The sequence below is a fragment of the Malaclemys terrapin genome, chromosome 23, assembly GCF_027887155.1.
Source record: "Malaclemys terrapin pileata isolate rMalTer1 chromosome 23, rMalTer1.hap1, whole genome shotgun sequence".
NCBI classification, from domain to species: Eukaryota; Metazoa; Chordata; order Testudines; family Emydidae; genus Malaclemys; species Malaclemys terrapin.
In genome coordinates, this window is record NC_071527.1 from 9,872,413 (window position 1) to 9,891,346 (window position 18,934).

General features: G+C 58.2%; 1 protein-coding gene across 1 annotated transcript; it reads left to right on the plus strand.

The window, feature by feature from the left end:
* Positions 1-6,006: 6,006 nt before the first annotated feature.
* On the plus strand, positions 6,007-18,645 carry LOC128828371 (cAMP-dependent protein kinase catalytic subunit alpha-like). The gene is made up of 7 exons (XM_054013016.1): positions 6,007-6,030; positions 8,804-8,886; positions 9,638-9,764; positions 10,008-10,103; positions 10,221-10,343; positions 14,482-14,646; positions 17,031-18,645. The coding sequence occupies exons 1-7, from the start codon at positions 6,007-6,009 to the stop codon at positions 17,088-17,090; spliced, it is 678 nt and encodes a 225-aa protein (XP_053868991.1). The 3' UTR covers positions 17,091-18,645.
* Positions 18,646-18,934: the final 289 nt, after the last annotated feature.

Here is an 18,934-nt window from a genome sequence, read left to right on the forward strand (position 1 = left end):
TACGTGGAGCTGCATGACATTCTAGGGGGTGCAGCCACCACTACCCCAACCGTGTGCTATGACTCCGTCAACGGAGAAACACACAGGGAAGAGGGTTCGGGGAATGAGGAAGATGAGGATGGAGGTAATGTAGGTAGCTCACAGCAGCAAGGAAGCGGAGAAACCGGTTTCCCCAACAGCCAGGATATGTTTGTCATCCTGGACCTGGAACCAGTAACCCCCGAACTCACCCAAGACCCTGAGGGCACACAGGAGACCTCTGGTGAGTGTACCTTTGTAAATATTACACATGGTTTAAAAGCAAGCGTGTTTAATGATTAATGATTAATTTGCCCTGGCAATCGCGGCCAGTACAGCTACTGGAAAAGTCTGTTAACGTGTATGGGGGTGGAGCAGAAATCCTCCAGGGACATCTCCAGAAAGCTCTCCTTCATGTATTCCCAAAGCCTTTGCAAAAGGTTTCTGGGGAGGGCTGCCTTATCCCGTCCGCCATGGTAGGACACTTTACCACGCCAGGCGAGTAGCACATAGTTTGGAATCATTACATAACAAAGCATGGCAGCGTATGGTCCCGGTGTTTGCTGGCATGCAGACAACATCCATTCCTTATCTCTCTTTGTTATCCTCAGGAGAGTGATATCATTCACAGTCACCTGGTTGAAATGGGGTGATTTTATTAAGGGGACATTCAGAGGTGCCCGTTCCTGCTCTTCTGAACAGAAATGTTCCCCGCTGTTAACCACGCGGTGGGGGGAGGGGTGAAGTGATCATCCCAGAGAATCGTGTGTGTGTGGGGGGGGTGGTTTACTTGGGTTTGTGCTGCATGTTAACCCGGAAACCGCAGCCCCTCCTTTTACATTGAAAACCCATTTTAAATGGCCAACCCAATTCATCCTTGATATGGGAAATGAGGGCTCTGCTGTTTGAAACCATTCCCACATGTTAAGAAGGTTAAAAAAGCCAAAAGACTGTGGCTTACCATGGCTGCCTGCAAGCCAAAATCTGTTGCCTGGCACTGCGTGAGTGATCTCTCATACCAAACTGGCAGGCCCTCACTATAAGAGGAAAAATGCGACCTTGTAACGAAAGAGTGTACCCATTGTTCTCTAAAATGTGTCTTTTTTAACCACCTCTCCCTTCTCCTCCACCAACTGCAAATGTTTCTCCTTTGCAGAGGCTAGTGAACATTAGAAAGAGAAAACGGAGGACGCGGGACGATATGTTCACGGAGCTCCAGATGTCCTCCCACGCTGATAGAGCACAGCAGAATGCGTGGAGGCAGTCAATGTCAGACATGAGAAAAGCACAATATGAACGAGAGGAGAGGTGGCGGGCTGAATGGCGGGATGAAAAGAGCAAGTGGCGGGCTGAAGATGATAGGTGGCATCAGCTTGCAGACAGAAGGCAAGAGTCGATGCTCTGTCTGCTGGAGCATCAAACGGATATGCTCCAGCGTATGGTTGAGCTGCAGGAAAGACAGCAGGAGCAGAGACCGCCGCTACAGCCCCTGTGTAACCAACAGCCCTCCTCCCCAAGTTCCATAACCTCCTCACCCAGACGCCCAAGAACACGGTGCGGGGGCCTCCGGCCACCCAGTCACTCCACCCCAGATGATTACCCAAGCATCAGAAGGCTGGCCTTCAATAAGAGTTAAAGTTTTAAAATGCAGTGTGTCCTTTTCCATCCCTCCTCCCCCACCCATCCCAGGCTACTTTGGCAATTATCCCCCTACTTGTGTGAGGAATTAATAAAGAATGCATGAATGTGAAATAACAATGACTTTATTGCCTCTGCCATCGGTGCTCGAAGTGGGGAGGGGAGGGTGGGGTGGTTGGTTTACAGGGAAGTAGAGTGAACCGGGGGGGGGGAGGTTGGAGGGTTCATCAAGGAGAAACAAACAGAAGTTTCACACCGTAGCCTGGCCAGTCACAAAACTCGTTTTCAAAGCTTCTCTGATGCGCACCGCGCCCTGCTGTGCCCCTCTAACCGCCCTGGTCTCTGGCTGCGCGTAATCAGCGGCCAGGCGAGTTGCCTCAACCTCCCACCCCGCCATAAATGTCTCCCCCTTACTCTCACAGATATTGTGGAGCGCACAGCAAGCAGCAATAACAATGGGGATATTCTTTTCACTGAGGTCTGAGCGAGTCAGTAAGCTGCGCCAGCGCGCTTTTAAACGTCCAAATGCACATTCCACCACCATTCGGCACTTGCTTAGCCTATAGTTAAACAGGTCCTGACTACTGTCCAGGCTGCCTGTGTACGGCTTCATGAGCCATGGCATTAAGGGGTAGGCTGGGTCCCCAAGGATCACGATAGGCATTTCAACATCCCCAACGGTTACTTTCTGGTCCGGGAAGAAAGTCCCTTCCTCCAGCTTTCGAAACAGAGCAGAGTGCCTGAAGACACGAGCATCATGTACCTTTCCTGGCCATCCCACGTTGATGTTGGTGAAACGTCCCTTGTGATCCACCAGGGCTTGCAGCAGCATTGAAAATACCCCTTGCGGTTTATGTACTCAGTGGCTTGGTGCTCCGGTGACAAGATAGGGATATGGGTTCCGTCTATGGCCCCACCACAGTTTGGGAATCCCATTTCAGCAAAACCATCCACTATTGCCTGCACGTTGCCCAGAGTCACTACCCTTGATATCACCAGGTCTTTCATTGCCCTGGCAACTTGGATCACAGCAGCCCCCACAGTACATTTGCCCACTCCAAATTGATTCCCGACTGACCGGTAGCTGTCTGGCGTTGCAAGCTTCCACAGGGCTATCGCCACTCGCTTCTCAACTGTGAGGGCTGCTCTCATCCTGGTATTCTGGCGCTTCAGGGCAGGTGAAAGCAAGTCACAAAGTTCCATGAAAGTGCCCTTACGCATGCGAAAGTTTCGCAGCCACTGGGAATCGTCCCACACCTGCAGCACGATGCGGTCCCACCAGTCTGTGCTTGTTTCCCGGGCCCAGAATTGGCGTTCCACGCCATGAACCTGCCCCAGTAACACCATGATTTCCACATTGCTGGGGCCTGTGCCTTGTGAGAGGTCTATGTCCATGTCAATTTCCTCATCACTCTCTTCGCCGTGCTGCAATCACCTCCTCGGCTGGTCCGGGTTTCGCCTTGGCATGTTCTGGCTCTGCATATACTCCAGGACAATGCGCATGCTGTTCATAGTGCTCATAATTGCCGCGGTGATCTGAGCGGGCTCCAAGATCCCAGTGCTAGCTATGGCGCCTGGTCTGAAAAAAGGCGCGAAACTAGTATCTGCCGGACCAGGAGAAGGAGGGAGGGCCGAGTGACGACATGGCGTACAGGTACAGGGAATTAAAATCAAGAAAGGTGGCTGTGCATCAGGGAGAAACACAAACAACTGTCACACAGAATGGTCCCCCCAAAGATTAAACTGAAAACCCTGGGTTTAGCAGGCCGTTGATTTCACGGAGGGAGGGGAAGCAAATGAATACAGAACAAATCTATTTTTTACATCTTAAGATGACGGTGCAGCATGACTGACAGTCCTCGGCATCTTCTGGGCGCTTGGCAGTTAGTGTACTACGATGGCCTTCAGGCCTATTGCACGATCTGCTGCTCAGGGAAGACTCTGCTAATGTGCGATGATTCAACTTGTAATAGGACGGTTACCAGTCGTAATACACCATCTACTGCCAAAAGGCAAAAGGCAAGGGGCTGGTGCAATGCAGCCCTATGGCTGCCAGCACCCAGATCGCCGATGAAGGCTACCAGTCATGCTGCACCGTCTACCGCCAAAAGGCAGTTAGCTGCTGCTGCTGTGTAGCAATGCAGTCCCACGTCTGCCGGCACCCAGATGACATATGGTGACGATGAGCTGAGCGGGCTCCATGCTTGCCGTGGTATGTTGTCTGCACAGGTAACCCAGGTAAAAAGGCGTGAATCTATTGTCTGCCGTTGCTCTGACGGAGGGGGAGGGGCCTGACGACATGTACCCAGAACCTCCCGTGACACTGTTTTGCATCATCCGGGCATTGGGATCTCAACCCAGAATTCCAATGGGCAGCGGAGACTGCGGGAACTGTGGGATAGCTACCCATAGTGCAATGCTCCGGAAGTCGACGCTAGCCTCGGTACTGTGGACACAGTCCGCCGACTAGAGCACTTAGAGCATTTTATGTGGGGACACACACAATCAGCTGTATACAACCGATTTCTATAAAACCGGCTTCTATTAATTCGACCTAATTTCGTAGTGTAGACATACCCTCAGAGAAAGTCACTAAGGGGTTACTGCACCTGCCTCTGAGCCAGCTGGGAGATAGGCAACTGGCACGTGCACAGTGGTATACTGGGCAATCCAGCGTGGCACTGCCCGCAGCCCTGACTCTGCAAACCCTTATGCCACATGGAGAGCGTTACTCATGGGAGGAGAGTTACGCCCCTGTGTCCTTGCAGGATTGGAGCCCAAGTTCCTCATGGAAAACGGATATAAAACAACATAAAAAGTTCAGACAGTGCTTTCACCAAATCAATGGGCCAGAGGCGCAGCTAGCGTGAATCGCATGGCTGTATTGACTTGAAAAATGTATTACTCTGTCTGGGGCTGGGAATGGGAGATTTGGGGTGTGGGAGGGGCTCAGGGCGAGAGTAGGAGTGTGCGGGGAGAGGGCTCTGGCTGGGACTGGGGATAAGGTGTTTGGGGTGCTGGAGGGGCTCAGGGCTTGGGCAGAGGGTTGAGGGTGCAGTGGAGGGTGAAAGCTCCTGGCTCGGGGTGTGGGCTCTGGGGTGGGGCAGAGCTGGGGATGAGTTTGGGGTACAGGCAGGCTGCTCTCGGACAGGAGCCAGAGAGGAGGACTCCCCCCAGCTCTTTCCCTGCCAGCAGCAGCAAGCTCTGGGGCATGAGCCCCCCTTTCCTGCCCCCCCCAGCAGCACACTCACTCCCACCACTGTCACTGCATGTGCTCCTAGGGTCCCTCTCAGGTCCTGGAATCTCCCTCGCCTCCCCCATGGTGGGGCGCTGTGTGTGCCTCCTCCCCTGCTGTTGCCCCTGACTGTAGCCTCACTGGGGGTGAGGGATGGGGGTGCCTCCTTGCCCAGCATGGGGCAGGAGCAGTAACTGCAGGCAGGGGGGTCCACTGTGCTGCTAGAGGGTCCCATTGGAAAATGAAAGGGTCTGAGGGGGAAGGGCAGGCTCAGAGTCAGTCTGCCCTGGCAGTGGAGAAAGGGGGCACTAGGACCCTGCGGCAGCAGTTGTTGCAGGGAAGCAGCATGGAGGAGACAAAGACAGACAGGCTCTGCTCCTGGACAGAGACTGGGGGGCGGGGGCAGCAAGTCGGGGCCAGAGGACACTCGGGGAAGGTGTGGGGGGGCTGCAGGTGGGGCCGGGGGGGACACATGGCCCCAAGTATTGCTGGAGCTGGGCCTCTGGCTCTGAATATTGCTCGTGCCTGAGCAACATGTGGATCGGCTTTTAGGCGCCCCCAATCACTAGGCGCCCTAGGCGGCCACCTAGTTTGCCTAAATGGTTGCACCGGCCCTGGGTTTCTTCAGGTATGTTAGCAACAAGAAGAAAGTCAAGGAAAGTGTGGGCCCTTTACTGAATGAGGGAGGCAACCTAGTGACAGAGGATGTGGAAAAAACTGAAGTACTCAATGCTTTTTTTGCCTCTGTCTTCACAAACAAGGTCAGCTTCCAGACTGCTGGACTGGGCAACACAGTATGGGGAGGAGGTGACCAGCCCTCTGTGGAGAAAGAAGTGATTCGGGACTATTTAGAAAAGCTGGATGAGCACAAGTCCATGGGGCCGGATGCGCTGCATCCGAGGGTGCTAAAGGAGTTGGCGGATGTGATTGCGGAGCCATTGGCCATTATCTTTGAAAACTCATGGCGATCGGGGGAGGTCCCGGATGACTGGAACAAGGCTAATGTAGTGCCCATCTTTAAAAAAGGGAAGAAGGAAGATCCAGGGAGCTACAGGCCAGTCAGCCTCACCTCAGTCCCTGGAAAAATCATGGAGCAGGTCTTCAAGGAATCAATTATGAAACACTTAGAGGAGAGGAAAGTGATCAGGAACAGTCAGCATGGATTCAGCAAGGGCAAGTCATGCCTGACTAACCTAATTGCCTTCTATGAGAAGATAACTGGGTCTGTGGATGAGGGGAAAGCAGTGGATGTGTTATTCCTTGACTTTAGCAAAGCTTTTGACAAGTCCCGCAGCTCTTAATAGAGCAAGAGATGCCCACGGGATTTGAATGGCTGCAGCAGCAAGGCCAAGCACAGAGCAGCAGCAGGGGTTGCTTTGAACCCAGAGCTCAGCCTGCTCCTGGGACTCAAGCCGTAACCCTCTTAATTTAGGCACCTAGTCTCACCCTTCTGTGGGCTCAGGGCGTCACCTCACACTCTGCGGGTTTGCAGGGTCTTTTCCCAGTGAAAGAGCCTCACACAGAAATATCCTTAACCTCTGTTTATTAACAGTTACTGTCACGGACTCACAGGTCATGCCCACTCTTCGTCCTGTGCAGTCCCTGGGGGAATCCCCTTCAGTGTGACAGCCCTTCTCGGAGGTCCAGTCTCTTTCGGGGGTTAAGCCCCTCGGCCTCCTGGAACCGCACCTCTCTGAGCCTTAGCACACCTGTCTCTCACTGTGGGCCGCCTGAGGGAGTCCACTTGCTCTGGTCCCCCAGGGCCTCCACTCCCAGAGGGAATAATGCAACCCTGTTCTCTAGACGGGAGTGACTCTCAGCCAGCGTAAAACAGGAGGTTTATTGAGCGTCTGAACACAGCATAGGAAACTCTCAGGGCCCTTGGGCCTGCCCTCCCTCAGCACAGCACATCCAAGTCTTACCTGCATCCAGGTGGGCTCTGCCTGCTCTCTCCAGACCCGAGCCCCCCTTCTTCCCAGCTGGGCATCTGATACCATGTCCCCCAAGTTCCGCCTCTGTCATTTGTCTTCTGTCCTGGTAAACAGGGTCCCCTGGGCCTCCTCTCCTCTCAGCTGTTCTCTGGCTGGAACCACCTGTTCAGGTCACCGGGGTCCTCTCTTCACAGCCCATTGTCTTCCCACTGGCCAGAACCAGCTGTGACTCCCGAGCTGGGCCTCCTGGTCACCAGTCGCTGGGGTATCAATTCTCCAGGCCATAGGCTGGGGTTCCAAGTTCTGTTGCTGGTCCTCTGTAACAACAAACTCCTTCTCCCATCACCTCCTTAAACCAGTAACACCCAGGGAAACTGAGTCCCACCCCCTCTACATGCAAACCATTGAAAAACCCAAGAAAAACCCCCCACTTCGTCACAGTTACCAGAACAGAATACACACGCTACTCGTACAATGCCCATCGCTCCCAATAAGGCAGACGAACTTTCCCTGCTGGCCAGTTAGGATCAGCTCATCCTGGGGCTCCAGGTTCTGCATGGTGTCATTGGCAGGGTGTTGAGGTCTGGCAGTGCTGATGCTGGGCTGTGTCCTGGAGTTGGTTCCCCAGAACTTCCTTTTGGACCCCAATTTATATAGTGAAACTTGAGTCCTGCTTAGCTCTACCTTAACCAATCATTTTACTGAAGTATTACAAAATAATTCTCTGACCAATCCGAACATAGTGTGAAACAATTCTTTTCCCAGTCATACCCCACCACCTTATTTGATGTATACCTTGTGAAATTAGTTATGTAACAGACAGAAACAAGCAAAGAACGGGACAGAAACCAGACAAACACTAGAGAAGTGGGGACCAGCAAGGCAAAACAATAAAGTAGAGATTTCGCACCCACACGGCTGATGAGTGATTCCTTGCCAGACAGCTGCTATCAAACAAAGTTTCTGTAACCCCCTTAAGATCAGTTTCTTTGCCTGGTGACGGTGGGCACTAGCAGGACAGAATCGCCTTCTTACCAGCCCGGTATTACATTGTTCTGATATAATTTAGATGGAATGTGAGGATGTGACAATCTTCTTCTTGGCTCCTGCTCTCCTAATCTGGCTGCAGAAAAAGGCCTCCGACCATACAGCATGGGGTGCTCAGCCCATGTCCCGCCTGGACCCTCTCTCCAGGGCTAGCTGGAAATTGACCCTGGGCTCAGAGGCAGGGGCAGTGGTCTCCGCTGGCGTGTGCACAGGTTCTTAGTGCTCACGTTCTCACCACCGAGCCAGGTAGGGTCTCACTAGCGGAATGGCTTTGTTGGGCTCAGCGGACTTACTTTGGAGGCTGCTCTTTGACTTTGCAGCCGCGGGGAAGGATGAAGCCAGCCTAGTCAATTTCACACTCTGCTTTTGAGTAGTTTCACTTCCTGCTTCTGCTCCTTTGGGGTGTCTGACCTGGTGGCAGGTTGGGTTTCCCCTTTGATCGTAGATGTCACAGCTGGAAATCCCTCTTGGGCCTGCCCGTCCCTGCCCGTAGACCAGAGGTGTGGGGAGGGGTTGGATTTTCTAGGGCTCTAGCGCTAAATACTCCAAGCAAATAAAGCTTGCGCCCTCTCATTAGTGAGTCTATTCCCCAGCCGCATCTGTGCAGCAACTCCCACTGCAGGTATGTGCCTGGGATCTTCGGCACCACAGCGCAACCCCTCTGGCCCTTGAGCTAAAGGAGTAACAGCAGCAGTTGGCGGCAGTAGTAGGCTGTTCTCTCCCAGACAGCGGGTGCACTGCATTCAGTGCTATGGCAAAGCCCAGCCAGTGCATCAGGCTCCCTTGAGACATGTGGGGTTAGCGCCTGGAAAGGGATGGGGCTAATAAAGGAGCAGGGGTGTGGGGAGCAGTTTCATCCCGGTGTCACAGGCACTGACGGGGGGTCAGAGTGGCTCCGTCCTTTGCACTCCGTGCCTGCTGCATTTCCTTCTAGGATAACTCCAATCTGTACATGGTGATGGAATACACCCCGGGCGGGGAGATGTTCTCCCACCTAAGGCGGATCGGGAGGTTCAGGTGAGCATTGCCATGGGAGCCGATGTTGGGGACAGTGTCGCTACTGGTTACAGCTGGGTGGCAGTTAGACTCCTGGGTTGTATCCCTGGCTCAGGGAGGACAGTGGGATCAAGCACTTAGAGGAGAGGGACTGGGAGTCGGGACTCCTGCGTCCTATACCTGCCTCTGCCATTCACTCCTTGTGGGAAGTGGGGAGAATCACTCTGTGCCACAGTTTCCACAGCTGTGAATTTGGGATTTAGTTCAGTAGAGAACTAGATCTTTTATCCACTAGCAGCATCTGCAGCGACGACGGCTTTGATCCTCATGTTGCAGGGCGTGACCTGATCCCCAGCTGGGATGGTCAGGAAGGGATTCCCCATGGGGAGGGCTGCTGAAGTCTTCTGCCATCATTAGCCACAGTCAGTGGCAGGGATGCCAGGGCTAGATGGAGTCAGGCTGGAAGGAGCTGGGGGTCCATGGGTGTGTGTGTTGGGGCTAGGAGGGGGATGCCGGTCTGGGAGGGGCTTGCCCTGGGTTGCCAGGCTGGATGGAGTCAGGGGTCTAGCAATGGGGCTGGGATGTGTGTGCTAGGGCTAGTGGTCTGGCTTGGGCAGATGGGGCCACCAGGCCTAGAAGGGTTGGGGCATCTTGCCTGGGGATCTATAAGGAAGGTGAAGGTGGGGGCAGTAGGGGGCCGAGGGTGCTGGGCTGGCTGAAAGGGGGCGGATCTGGCCCGCGATGCCCACGTTCTCCTCCCACCTCATTGCAGTGAACCTCACGCCCGGTTCTACGATGCTCAGATCGTCCTGACCTGTGAGTATCTGCACTCGCTGGATCTCATCTACCGAAACCTGAAGCCAGAGAATTTCCTGATAGACCAGCAGGGCTACATCAAGGTGATGCTGCCACCCCTCTCCCACTCCTTCCCTTCCCCATCCCAGCGCTGGCTCCTGGCTCCCTGCCGTGATCTCCTCCGTGCCCAGGTATCTCTCTCCTGCCATCCCCTTCCCAAAGCCAAGACACCCCCAGAAACGTAACTCGGACAGAATACATCAATCATCTGCTCCCTCCTCTTCCCCTCCTGCTGTCACAGCTTCTGGGCTGATCCAGCTTCTCCCCTCTCTGTGTTTTGGCTCCAGGTGACGGATTTTGGTTTTGCCAAGCGGGTGAAAGGCCGAACCTGGATTCTGTGTGGGACCCTGGAATACGTGGCCCCCGAGATCATCCTCGGCAAGGTGAGCTGGGGAGGGCCTGTCCGCTGCCTGATCTCTAGCTGATCCCTGGCCACCAGGTGGTTTCCCCCCACCCCCCAAATGTTTGGAGCGTGACCCTGGCCTGCTTTCCCTGGGCAGGGTTATAACAAGGCTGTGGACTGGTGGGCCCTCGGCATCCTCATCTACGAGATGGTGGCTGGTTACCCCCCGTTCTTCGCAAACCAGCCCATTCAGATCTATGAGACGATCGTCTCTGGCAAGGTATTTGGGCTGGGGGAGGGGACACTTGTGTGATTTTGGGGGGAGGGGGAAAAGGGGTTCGCCAGGTAAAGGGGGGTGCCAAGTCTCAGCATCCGATCAGAGAGATGCTCACATACTGCGCCGCTGACGCAGCTCCCGCAATTCCCTCCCATGCTCCCGCAATCCCCAACACCTGGGCATCCTCCCTGTCATGTACCCTATTCCCCCTGCACCCCAACACATAGGCCCTCCCTTGCCACGTACCCCTGTTCTCCAGCTCATGGACTCCATCCCCCACCCCACCACCATTGTGCTTCTTGTAACTCTCATGGGGACTCCTGGAACAGGTGCCTTTGGTTTTCTTATACACTGTTTTGAATTGCAAAACCCTCCACAACCCTGTTACGTTGCAAAACTAAACATTCCTTAAACACGTTAGTCATCTCCAGGCACTGGTAGAGCACTCATCGCCATAGAAACCAAGAGCCCATAATATTCCTCTGCCCACCCCAGCGCCTTTTCACCAAGGATCTCCAAGCACTCGTGTTGGACACGGTCAGCTTTAAAGCTAGTGGGGAACTTAACAGGCCTGGGTTCTGTTCCCGGTTCTCCTACCAGCCTGTTGATTGACCGTGGGCAGGTCACGTCTCCCCGTGCCTCAGTTTCCCCTTATGTAAAATGAGGATACTGATGTGGCATCCCTGCTTTGAGATCTGTGGAGGAAAAATGCTCAATAAGAGCTGGGGGGGCAGGGCTGCTGCTAAATAAGCATTTCAGCTCCTGTGTCAGTTCTCAGTAACGCCCCCCACACACTTCTTCTCTACTCATTGTCCTGGAGTGGTTTTAAAGGGCTTGTTATTTATTATTAGGTGTTTTACGATAGTGCCTACAAGCCCCAGTCATGGGTCAGGACCCCATTGTGCTAGGTGATGTACATTACTAGGTGTCAAGTATCAGAGGGGTAGCCGTGTTAGTCTGAATCTGTAAAAAGCAACAGAGGGTCCTGTGGCACCTTTGAGACTAACAGAAGTACTGGGAGCATAAGCTTTCTTGGGTAAGAACCTCACTTCTTCAGATGCAAGCGTCTGAAGAAGTGAGGTTCTTACCCACGAAAGCTTATGCTCCCAGTATTACTAGGTGTATTATGGTAGTGTCTCAGTGCCTAGGCATAGCCCAGGATCAGCCCCCATCCCACCGTATTAGGGGCTGTACATTATTAGGTGTATCTGTGAATCTAGCCACGAGGGCAGGCAGGGCTGGCTTTAAGCCGATTCAGCTGAATTGGGCCCCACGCCAAGAGGGCCCCGCGCCGCAGCTCTCCACCCTGCCCCCAGCTCACTTCCCCCTCCTCCCCTCCCCTGATCGCTCCGCCCCCTGCTCCTCCCCCGCCCCTGCTTCCCGCCAATCAGAGGTTCGCGGGAAGTCTGAAAAGAAGCAAGGGCGGGTAAGCAGCACTAGATAACCCGGGGTGGTGAGGGGCACGAGGAGCACTCTGGGGAGGCATGGCCTAGTCCGGCTCCAGTTCTGGCCCGCGGCGTGGCTTCGGGTCCGGCCCCGCCCCGGCCCCCGCGGCGTGGCTCCGGCCGCCTAGCTCGGCCCCCGCGGCGCGGCTTCGTCTCCAGCCCCCCGGTCCGGTCCGGCCCCCGCGGCGCGGCTTCGGCTCCAGCCCCCCGGCCCGGCCCCCGCGGCGCGGCTTCGGCTCCAGCCCCCCCGGCCCGGCCCCCGCGGCGCGGCTTCGGCTCCAGCCCCCCCGGCCCGGCCCCCGCGGCGCGGCTTCGGCTCCAGCCCCCCCGGCCCGGCCCCCGCGGCGCGGCTTCGGCTCCAGCCCCCCCGGCCCGGCCCCCGCGGCGCGGCTTCGGCTCCAGCCCCCCCGGCCCGGCCCCCGCGGCGCGGCTTCGGCTCCAGCCCCCCGGCCCGGCCCCCGCGGCGCGGCTTCGGCTCCAGCCCCCCGGCCCGGCCCCCGCGGCGCGGCTTCGGCTCCGGCCCCCCCCGGCCCGGCCCCCGCGGCGCGGCTTCGGCTCCGGCCCCCCCCGGCCCGGCCCCCGCGGCGCGGCTTCGGCTCCGGCCCCCCCCGGCCCGGCCCCCGCGGCGCGGCTTCGGCTCCGGCCCCCCCCGGCCCGGCCCCCGCGGCGCGGCTTCGGCTCCGGCCCCCCCCGGCCCGGCCCCCGCGGCGCGGCTTCGGCTCCGGCCCCCCCCGGCCCGGCCCCCGCGGCGCGGCTTCGGCTCCGGCCCCCCCCGGCCCGGCCCCCGCGGCGCGGCTTCGGCTCCGGCCCCCCCCGGCCCGGCCCCCGCGGCGCGGCTTCGGCTCCGGCCCCCCCCGGCCCGGCCCCCGCGGCGCGGCTTCGGCTCCGGCCCCCCCCGGCCCGGCCCCCGCGGCGCGGCTTCGGCTCCGGCCCCCCCCGGCCCGGCCCCCGCGGCGCGGCTTCGGCTCCGGCCCCCCCCGGCCCGGCCCCCGCGGCGCGGCTTCGGCTCCGGCCCCCCCCGGCCCGGCCCCCGCGGCGCGGCTTCGGCTCCGGCCCCCCCCGGCCCGGCCCCCGCGGCGCGGCTTCGGCTCCGGCCCCCCCGGCCCGGCCCCCGCGGCGCGGCTTCGGCTCCGGCCCCCCCGGCCCGGCCCCCGCGGCGCGGCTTCGGCTCCGGCCCCCCCGGCCCGGCCCCCGCGGCGCGGCTTCGGCTCCGGCCCCCCCGGCCCGGCCCCCGCGGCGCGGCTTCGGCTCCGGCCCCCGCGGCGCGGCTTCGGCTCCGGCCCCCCCGGCCCGGCCCCCGCGGCGCGGCTTCGGCTCCGGCCCCCCCGGCCCGGCCCCCGCGGCGCGGCTTCGGCTCCGGCCCCCCCGGCCCGGCCCCCGCGGCGCGGCTTCGGCTCCGGCCCCCCCGGCCCGGCCCCCGCGGCGCGGCTTCGGCTCCGGCCCCCCCGGCCCGGCCCCCGCGGCGCGGCTTCGGCTCCGGCCCCCCCGGCCCGGCCCCCGCGGCGCGGCTTCGGCTCCGGCCCCCCCGGCCCGGCCCCCGCGGCGCGGCTTCGGCTCCGGCCCCCGCGGCGCGGCTTCGGCTCCGGCCCCCCCGGCCCGGCCCCCGCGGCGCGGCTTCGGCTCCGGCCCCCCCGGCCCGGCCCCCGCGGCGCGGCTTCGGCTCCGGCCCCCCCGGCCCGGCCCCCGCGGCGCGGCTTCGGCTCCGGCCCCCCCGGCCCGGCCCCCGCGGCGCGGCTTCGGCTCCGGCCCCCGGCCCGGCCCCCGCGGCGCGGCTTTGGGGCCGGCCCCCCCGGCCCGGCCCCCGCGGCGCGGCTTCGGCTCCAGCCCCCGACCCGGCTCGGCTCCGGCCGCCAAGGGGCTCTGGGCCGGACCCAAGCCCGGCGCACATGACCGGAGTGCGGCTCGATTCCTGGGGGCGGGGCTTGCAGCAAGCTCCGCCCCCAGGAATCGGGCCCCACTCTTGCTAAAGCCGGCCCTGAGGGCAGGGCAGGTAAAAGCCAGACCTCTGTCTCTCCCCACCCCAGGTCTGGTTCCCGGGTCACTTCAGCTCGGAGCTGAGGGACCTGCTCCGGAACCTGCTGCAGGTGGACCTCACCAAACGCTTTGGCAACCTCAAGAACGGGGTCAACGACATCAAGAACCACAAGTGGTTTGCAAGTCGCCCGGCCCCCGCAGCGCGGCTTTGGGTCCGGCCCCCGCGGCGCGGCTTCGGCGCCAGCCCCCCGGCCCGGCCTGGCCCCCGCGGCGCGGCTTCGGCGCCAGCCCCCCGGCCCGACCTGGCCCGCGCGGCTTTGGCGCCAGCCCCCCGGCCCGGCCTGGCCCCCGCGGCACGGCTTCGGCGCCAGCCCCTGTGGCGCGGCTTTGGCTCCAGCCCCAACGCCCGGCCCAGCCCCCGCGGCACGGCTTTGGCTCCAGCCCCCGGCCCGGCCTGACCCGGCCCCCGTGGCGCGGCTTCGGCTCCGGCCCCCGTGGCGCGGCTTCGTGTCCGGCGCCCGGCCCCCGCGGCTCGGCTCCGGCCACCAAGGGGCTCTGGGCCGGACCCAAGCCTGGCGCACACGGCCAGAGTGCGGCTCGATTCCTGGGGGCGGGGCTTGCAGCAAGCACCGCCCCCAGGAATCGGGCCCCGCTCTTGCTAAAGCTGGCCCTGAGGGCAGGGCAGGTAAAAGCCAGACCTCTGTCTCTCCTCCCCACCCCAGGTCTGGTTCCCGGGTCACTTCAGCTCGGAGCTGAGGGACCTGCTCCGGAACCTGCTGCAGGTGGACCTCACCAAACGCTTTGGCAACCTCAAGAACAGGGTCAACGACATCAAGAACCACAAGTGGTTTGCTACCACCGACTGGATCGCCATCTACCAGAGGAAGGTAGGAGGGCAGTGGCGGCAGGCAGAGGAGAGCCTGGGTAACTTCCACATGCATGCAGCCTCCATCAGCAGGAATTGAACCTGGGATCATCAGTGCCCAGGCCTCTAGGAGCACATTGATTACTGAGACTCTGTAGTAGGGTGTTGTGGCTGGGTCGCACCACTAGGGGGAGATATGTTCAGCCAGCATTGGTTTAAAGTAGGGAGCCCTCAGTCACCTGTTTGTAACATGGTGGCAAAAGCATGGTCCTGTCCCCACCCGAGGATAACAGTCTCCTACTGCTGCTGCCAGCTAATGGCATTATTCCTCCATCTCAGATGGGAGAGGGCTGTGCTGAAGGTCCTGATTAAAACCCCTACTGATAATGCAAGTGGGGGCACTTACCAGGATCCAAGGGGCTCATGACCCCCTGCCCTTCCCTGATTGCAAAGTGAGAGGAGGGGGTGAGATGAAAGGGGGCTTGAGGAGGCGCTGATTCTGCGTCCCTCACCTGGTTGTTAAGGGATCCGATCCTATATCCCTTAAGAGTGCTGGGGGCTGTTCCGACTGGGTGTTTGGCAGCCGAGTCACGGCACCAAATTGTTGGAGAAAAATGAGTGCTTACTCTGAGTTTGAAGCAACAAGCCAGAGGCAGCTTTATTTTTGAACAATTGCAAGTGCTGGGGGCCCTGATTCTGGGCTCTTTCATCACCAGAGGGCACGAAAGGTAACCACTACATTTTGAATGAGACACAGACAAGGGATTCCCTGTTCCTTGGGCAGAATCAAAATCCAGTTCCAGACAGGCGACCCGCCCAGCTCCATTCAGTGGGGGCTGGTGGGTTAAAAGCGGGGGAAGGGCTGGGAGTCAGGACTCCTGGGTTCTAGCCCTCGGTCTGTGAGGAGAGGGAGTGAAGTGTAGTGGTCAGACGGCAGGAGACTAGGAGTCAAAAGATCACATCCTAGTTCTGCCACCAGCTTCCTATGTCCTTGTCCAAGTCCCTTTCCCCTCTGGGCCTCAGTTTCCCCATCTGTGCCATGGGTGTGCGGGAGGACTAGCAAAGTGACAGTGCTGCAGAGGGACCAGCAGTTCTGCCTCAGGAATTACCCAGAATCACCCCGGCAGGATTTCCAGTGGGGACAGACCCAGGGCTGACCCCAAAAGCTTTCCCAGCACCTACAAACTGAGGCACTGTGCCAAAGCACAGGGCAGCAAATGGAGGCCCTTTGAACAGGGTCCCTGTTAGCAATACCCCCCTGGGACTCAATCTGGGGCTGGGCTGGATGACCACGCTGGAGCCTTGGGAGGAGGATTGGGGAGGGGGAGACAGGCTGGATCAGGAGGAGTCCCACATGGTTAGTGTCCCTCTCCCCCAGCAGAGAGGAGTTGAACCTCCATTGTTCTTGGCCCTCCAGTTACGAGAGGTCAGATTGGTGGATTGGGGTCGGGGGGAAGAGGAACACTCAGTCCCGCCCCCCAGGAGCAAAAATAACCCCAGACCCTCAGCGGAGGCTGTGTGGCAAGGTGGCTCAGTGATGGGGAAAGAGATCCAGAGGGGTGATTGCAGAGTAATCAGCCTGGGGCTGCAGAGGCCTTGATTTTGGGGTGGGGGGTCGGGGGGAGAAGGTGATCTGGGTTGGGAGCACAGTACCTGGGAGGGGTTCTCCCATTTCTTGAGGAAATCTTCTTTGGCTTTGGCTAGGAACTCCTTCATTGTAAGGGAAACAGAGAGGGAGCAGCGTGAGGAGTCAGGAGGGATGGGCATCCAGCCCAGTGACAGAGCTCCCCTTTCACACACACCCACCCCCCGCCCTCGGCTCAGCGAAGAGGCATACAGTCACAAAAGGGGTCGGGGATTTTAAGCATAGCAGCGGGATGGCAGTGCCTGATTGGCCACAAAGGGTGGCTCAGCTGGGGATTGGCTAGAGAGAGGTCCACATGGGGGCGCTCCCGCAACACTCCCACTGCCGGGCCTGCCCCTCGACACACTGAACAGCCCCGTCAGGGAGAGCTAATGCAGCCCCCAGTGCCTACTAAAGGGGCGCACTTGTGCCTCTACCCTCCCCCTGAATATGCCACTCGGGGGTACCTGTTCCACGCCCCGCAACATACAACCTGAACCCCACAAGGAGACACTCGTACAACCCTCCAGTCAAATGACGTTAAGAGGCTTGGATCATGTTGCTCTAATGGGAGGATACAAGATCTACTACTGCTGCCAGCAAAGGGGATGAAGTGGGAGGAGATTTCCCCCTTAGCTCAAAGGACAGAGGACTGTGTGTAGCCTTCTCTCAACCATGCAGGCAGCACCCACCAATGACACCAACAGCCCACAAGGGGGTGCTACACACACACACACACACACACACACTCTCTCTCTCTCTCTCTCTCTCTCTCTCTGCAGAAAGCAGCCATGAAAGTCGCAAACCCCAGTTGGGCTTTGCCCACAAAGGTGTTAAAATGACCAGGTGTCCTTCCTTCGCCAGCCAGACTCTCTGTCCTTGCTGCCAGATCCCAGAACCATGGGAGGAGGGAGGGGGATTGGAGCAATCTGCAGCATCTGGAGGGATATTTGGTACCGAGAGTCCCTTATATCTTCGCTGCTTCCTGCTGCTTGACAGGGAGAAGTCCCGCAGCTCTTTATAGCGCATGAGATGCTCACGGGATTTGAATGGCTGCAACAGCAAGGCCAAGAACAGAGCAGCAGCAGGGGGTGGCTTTGAACCCAGAGCTCACCCCTGCCCCCACAATCACAGGCACGTCTCCCCCACACCGAAGGTGTATAAAGTTAATTTCCTTCCCCGGCGATCACTGGTGCTCAGACGCCAGGGAGGGGACAAGCTAAAACCCTAGATCCAGATCTGGGTGCTGCGGTTCTTGGGGTCATGGATGCATAACTCAGGAGTCAACACCCTGCCGCCCCACTCTCACCACTACAACCCACTCCCTTCCCAGAGCTGGGGAGAGAACCCCAGGAGCCCTGGCTCCCAGCCCCCTACTTGAATCACTAAATAGCAACACTTCTGTGGAAACCCGGCACCACCACGCTCCAGTCCAGTCCCTGCCTTAATGAAAAGGCTGAGAAATAGGCCAGGCGAGGGTCTGAAATGTACCAGCGAAGCAGGACAACATCCTACAGACGTGACTGATTCACTGCCCGAGGGAAGGAGACCAAGATTACGGGGATTCCCTTGATCCCACAGGATAGGGCAGGGCAGCCCTGAAAGGGTTCTGGGGTCCAGCTATTTGCTGGCTAACTACCACTGCCCACATCCCCTTCACCCTCTCATCCCCACTGTGACGTTATTGACATAAACTGGGACCATATAGATCATTGTTGCAACCAAGATCCTATAGTGGCACCCAAATCTTGTATAAAGAGGGTCAAATGGGATGTCTAAGACAAGGTTATGGTTTACTGGTTATGATTATGCTGTCTATATGTGTGTATCAGTGTTGTAGTTAAAGTTATGAATATTGGCTCTATACTGTCTGTATGGCAAACTTATGCTGTGCTTCTGGGTGACATCCCAGATAAGCTGGGATTAGCTCTGCCTAGCCTGCTTGATGGCCCATTAAGGGCCATCAGCTATACAATGGACCCATTAAGAGAAGGCAAATATGCCTTCAGACTCAGCAAAGTATGCAGGAACTGGCCCATGTAACTCGAGACTCCATTTTGCTGTAATTTTCCACAGTAAGAACAAAGAGGTGTTCTTACACCTGGAAAAGACTATATAAGGCTGATGCCTCATCTCCATTTTGTCTTCAATCCTGCTTCTTACCTCTGGAGGGACTTTGCTACAAACTGAAGCTCTGAACAAAGGACTGAGGACCCATCCCAGCTGGGGATGTATTCCAGAGACTTGATTTGAACCTGCAGTTTATTCTATCGCTGCTGCAAGCCTGAACCAAGAACTTTGCCATTACCGTATGTAATTGATTCCATTTAACCAATTCTAACTCTCATCTATATCTTTTTCCTTTTATGAATAAACCTTTAGATTTTAGATTCTAAGGGATTGGCAACAGCGTGATTTGTGGGAAAGATCTGAGTTGTATATTGACCTGGGTCTGGGGCTTGGTCCTTTGGGATCGAGAGAACATTTTTTGTGTATATTGGGATATTGGTTTTCATAACCATTTGTCCCCATAACGAGTGGCACTGGTGCTGATACTGGAAAACTGGAGTGTCTAAGGGAATTGTTTGTGCGACTTGTGGTTAGCCAGTGGGGTGAAACCAAAGTCCTCTTTGTCTGGCTGGTTTGGTTTGCCTTAGAGGTGAAGAAACCCCAGCCTTGGGCTGTA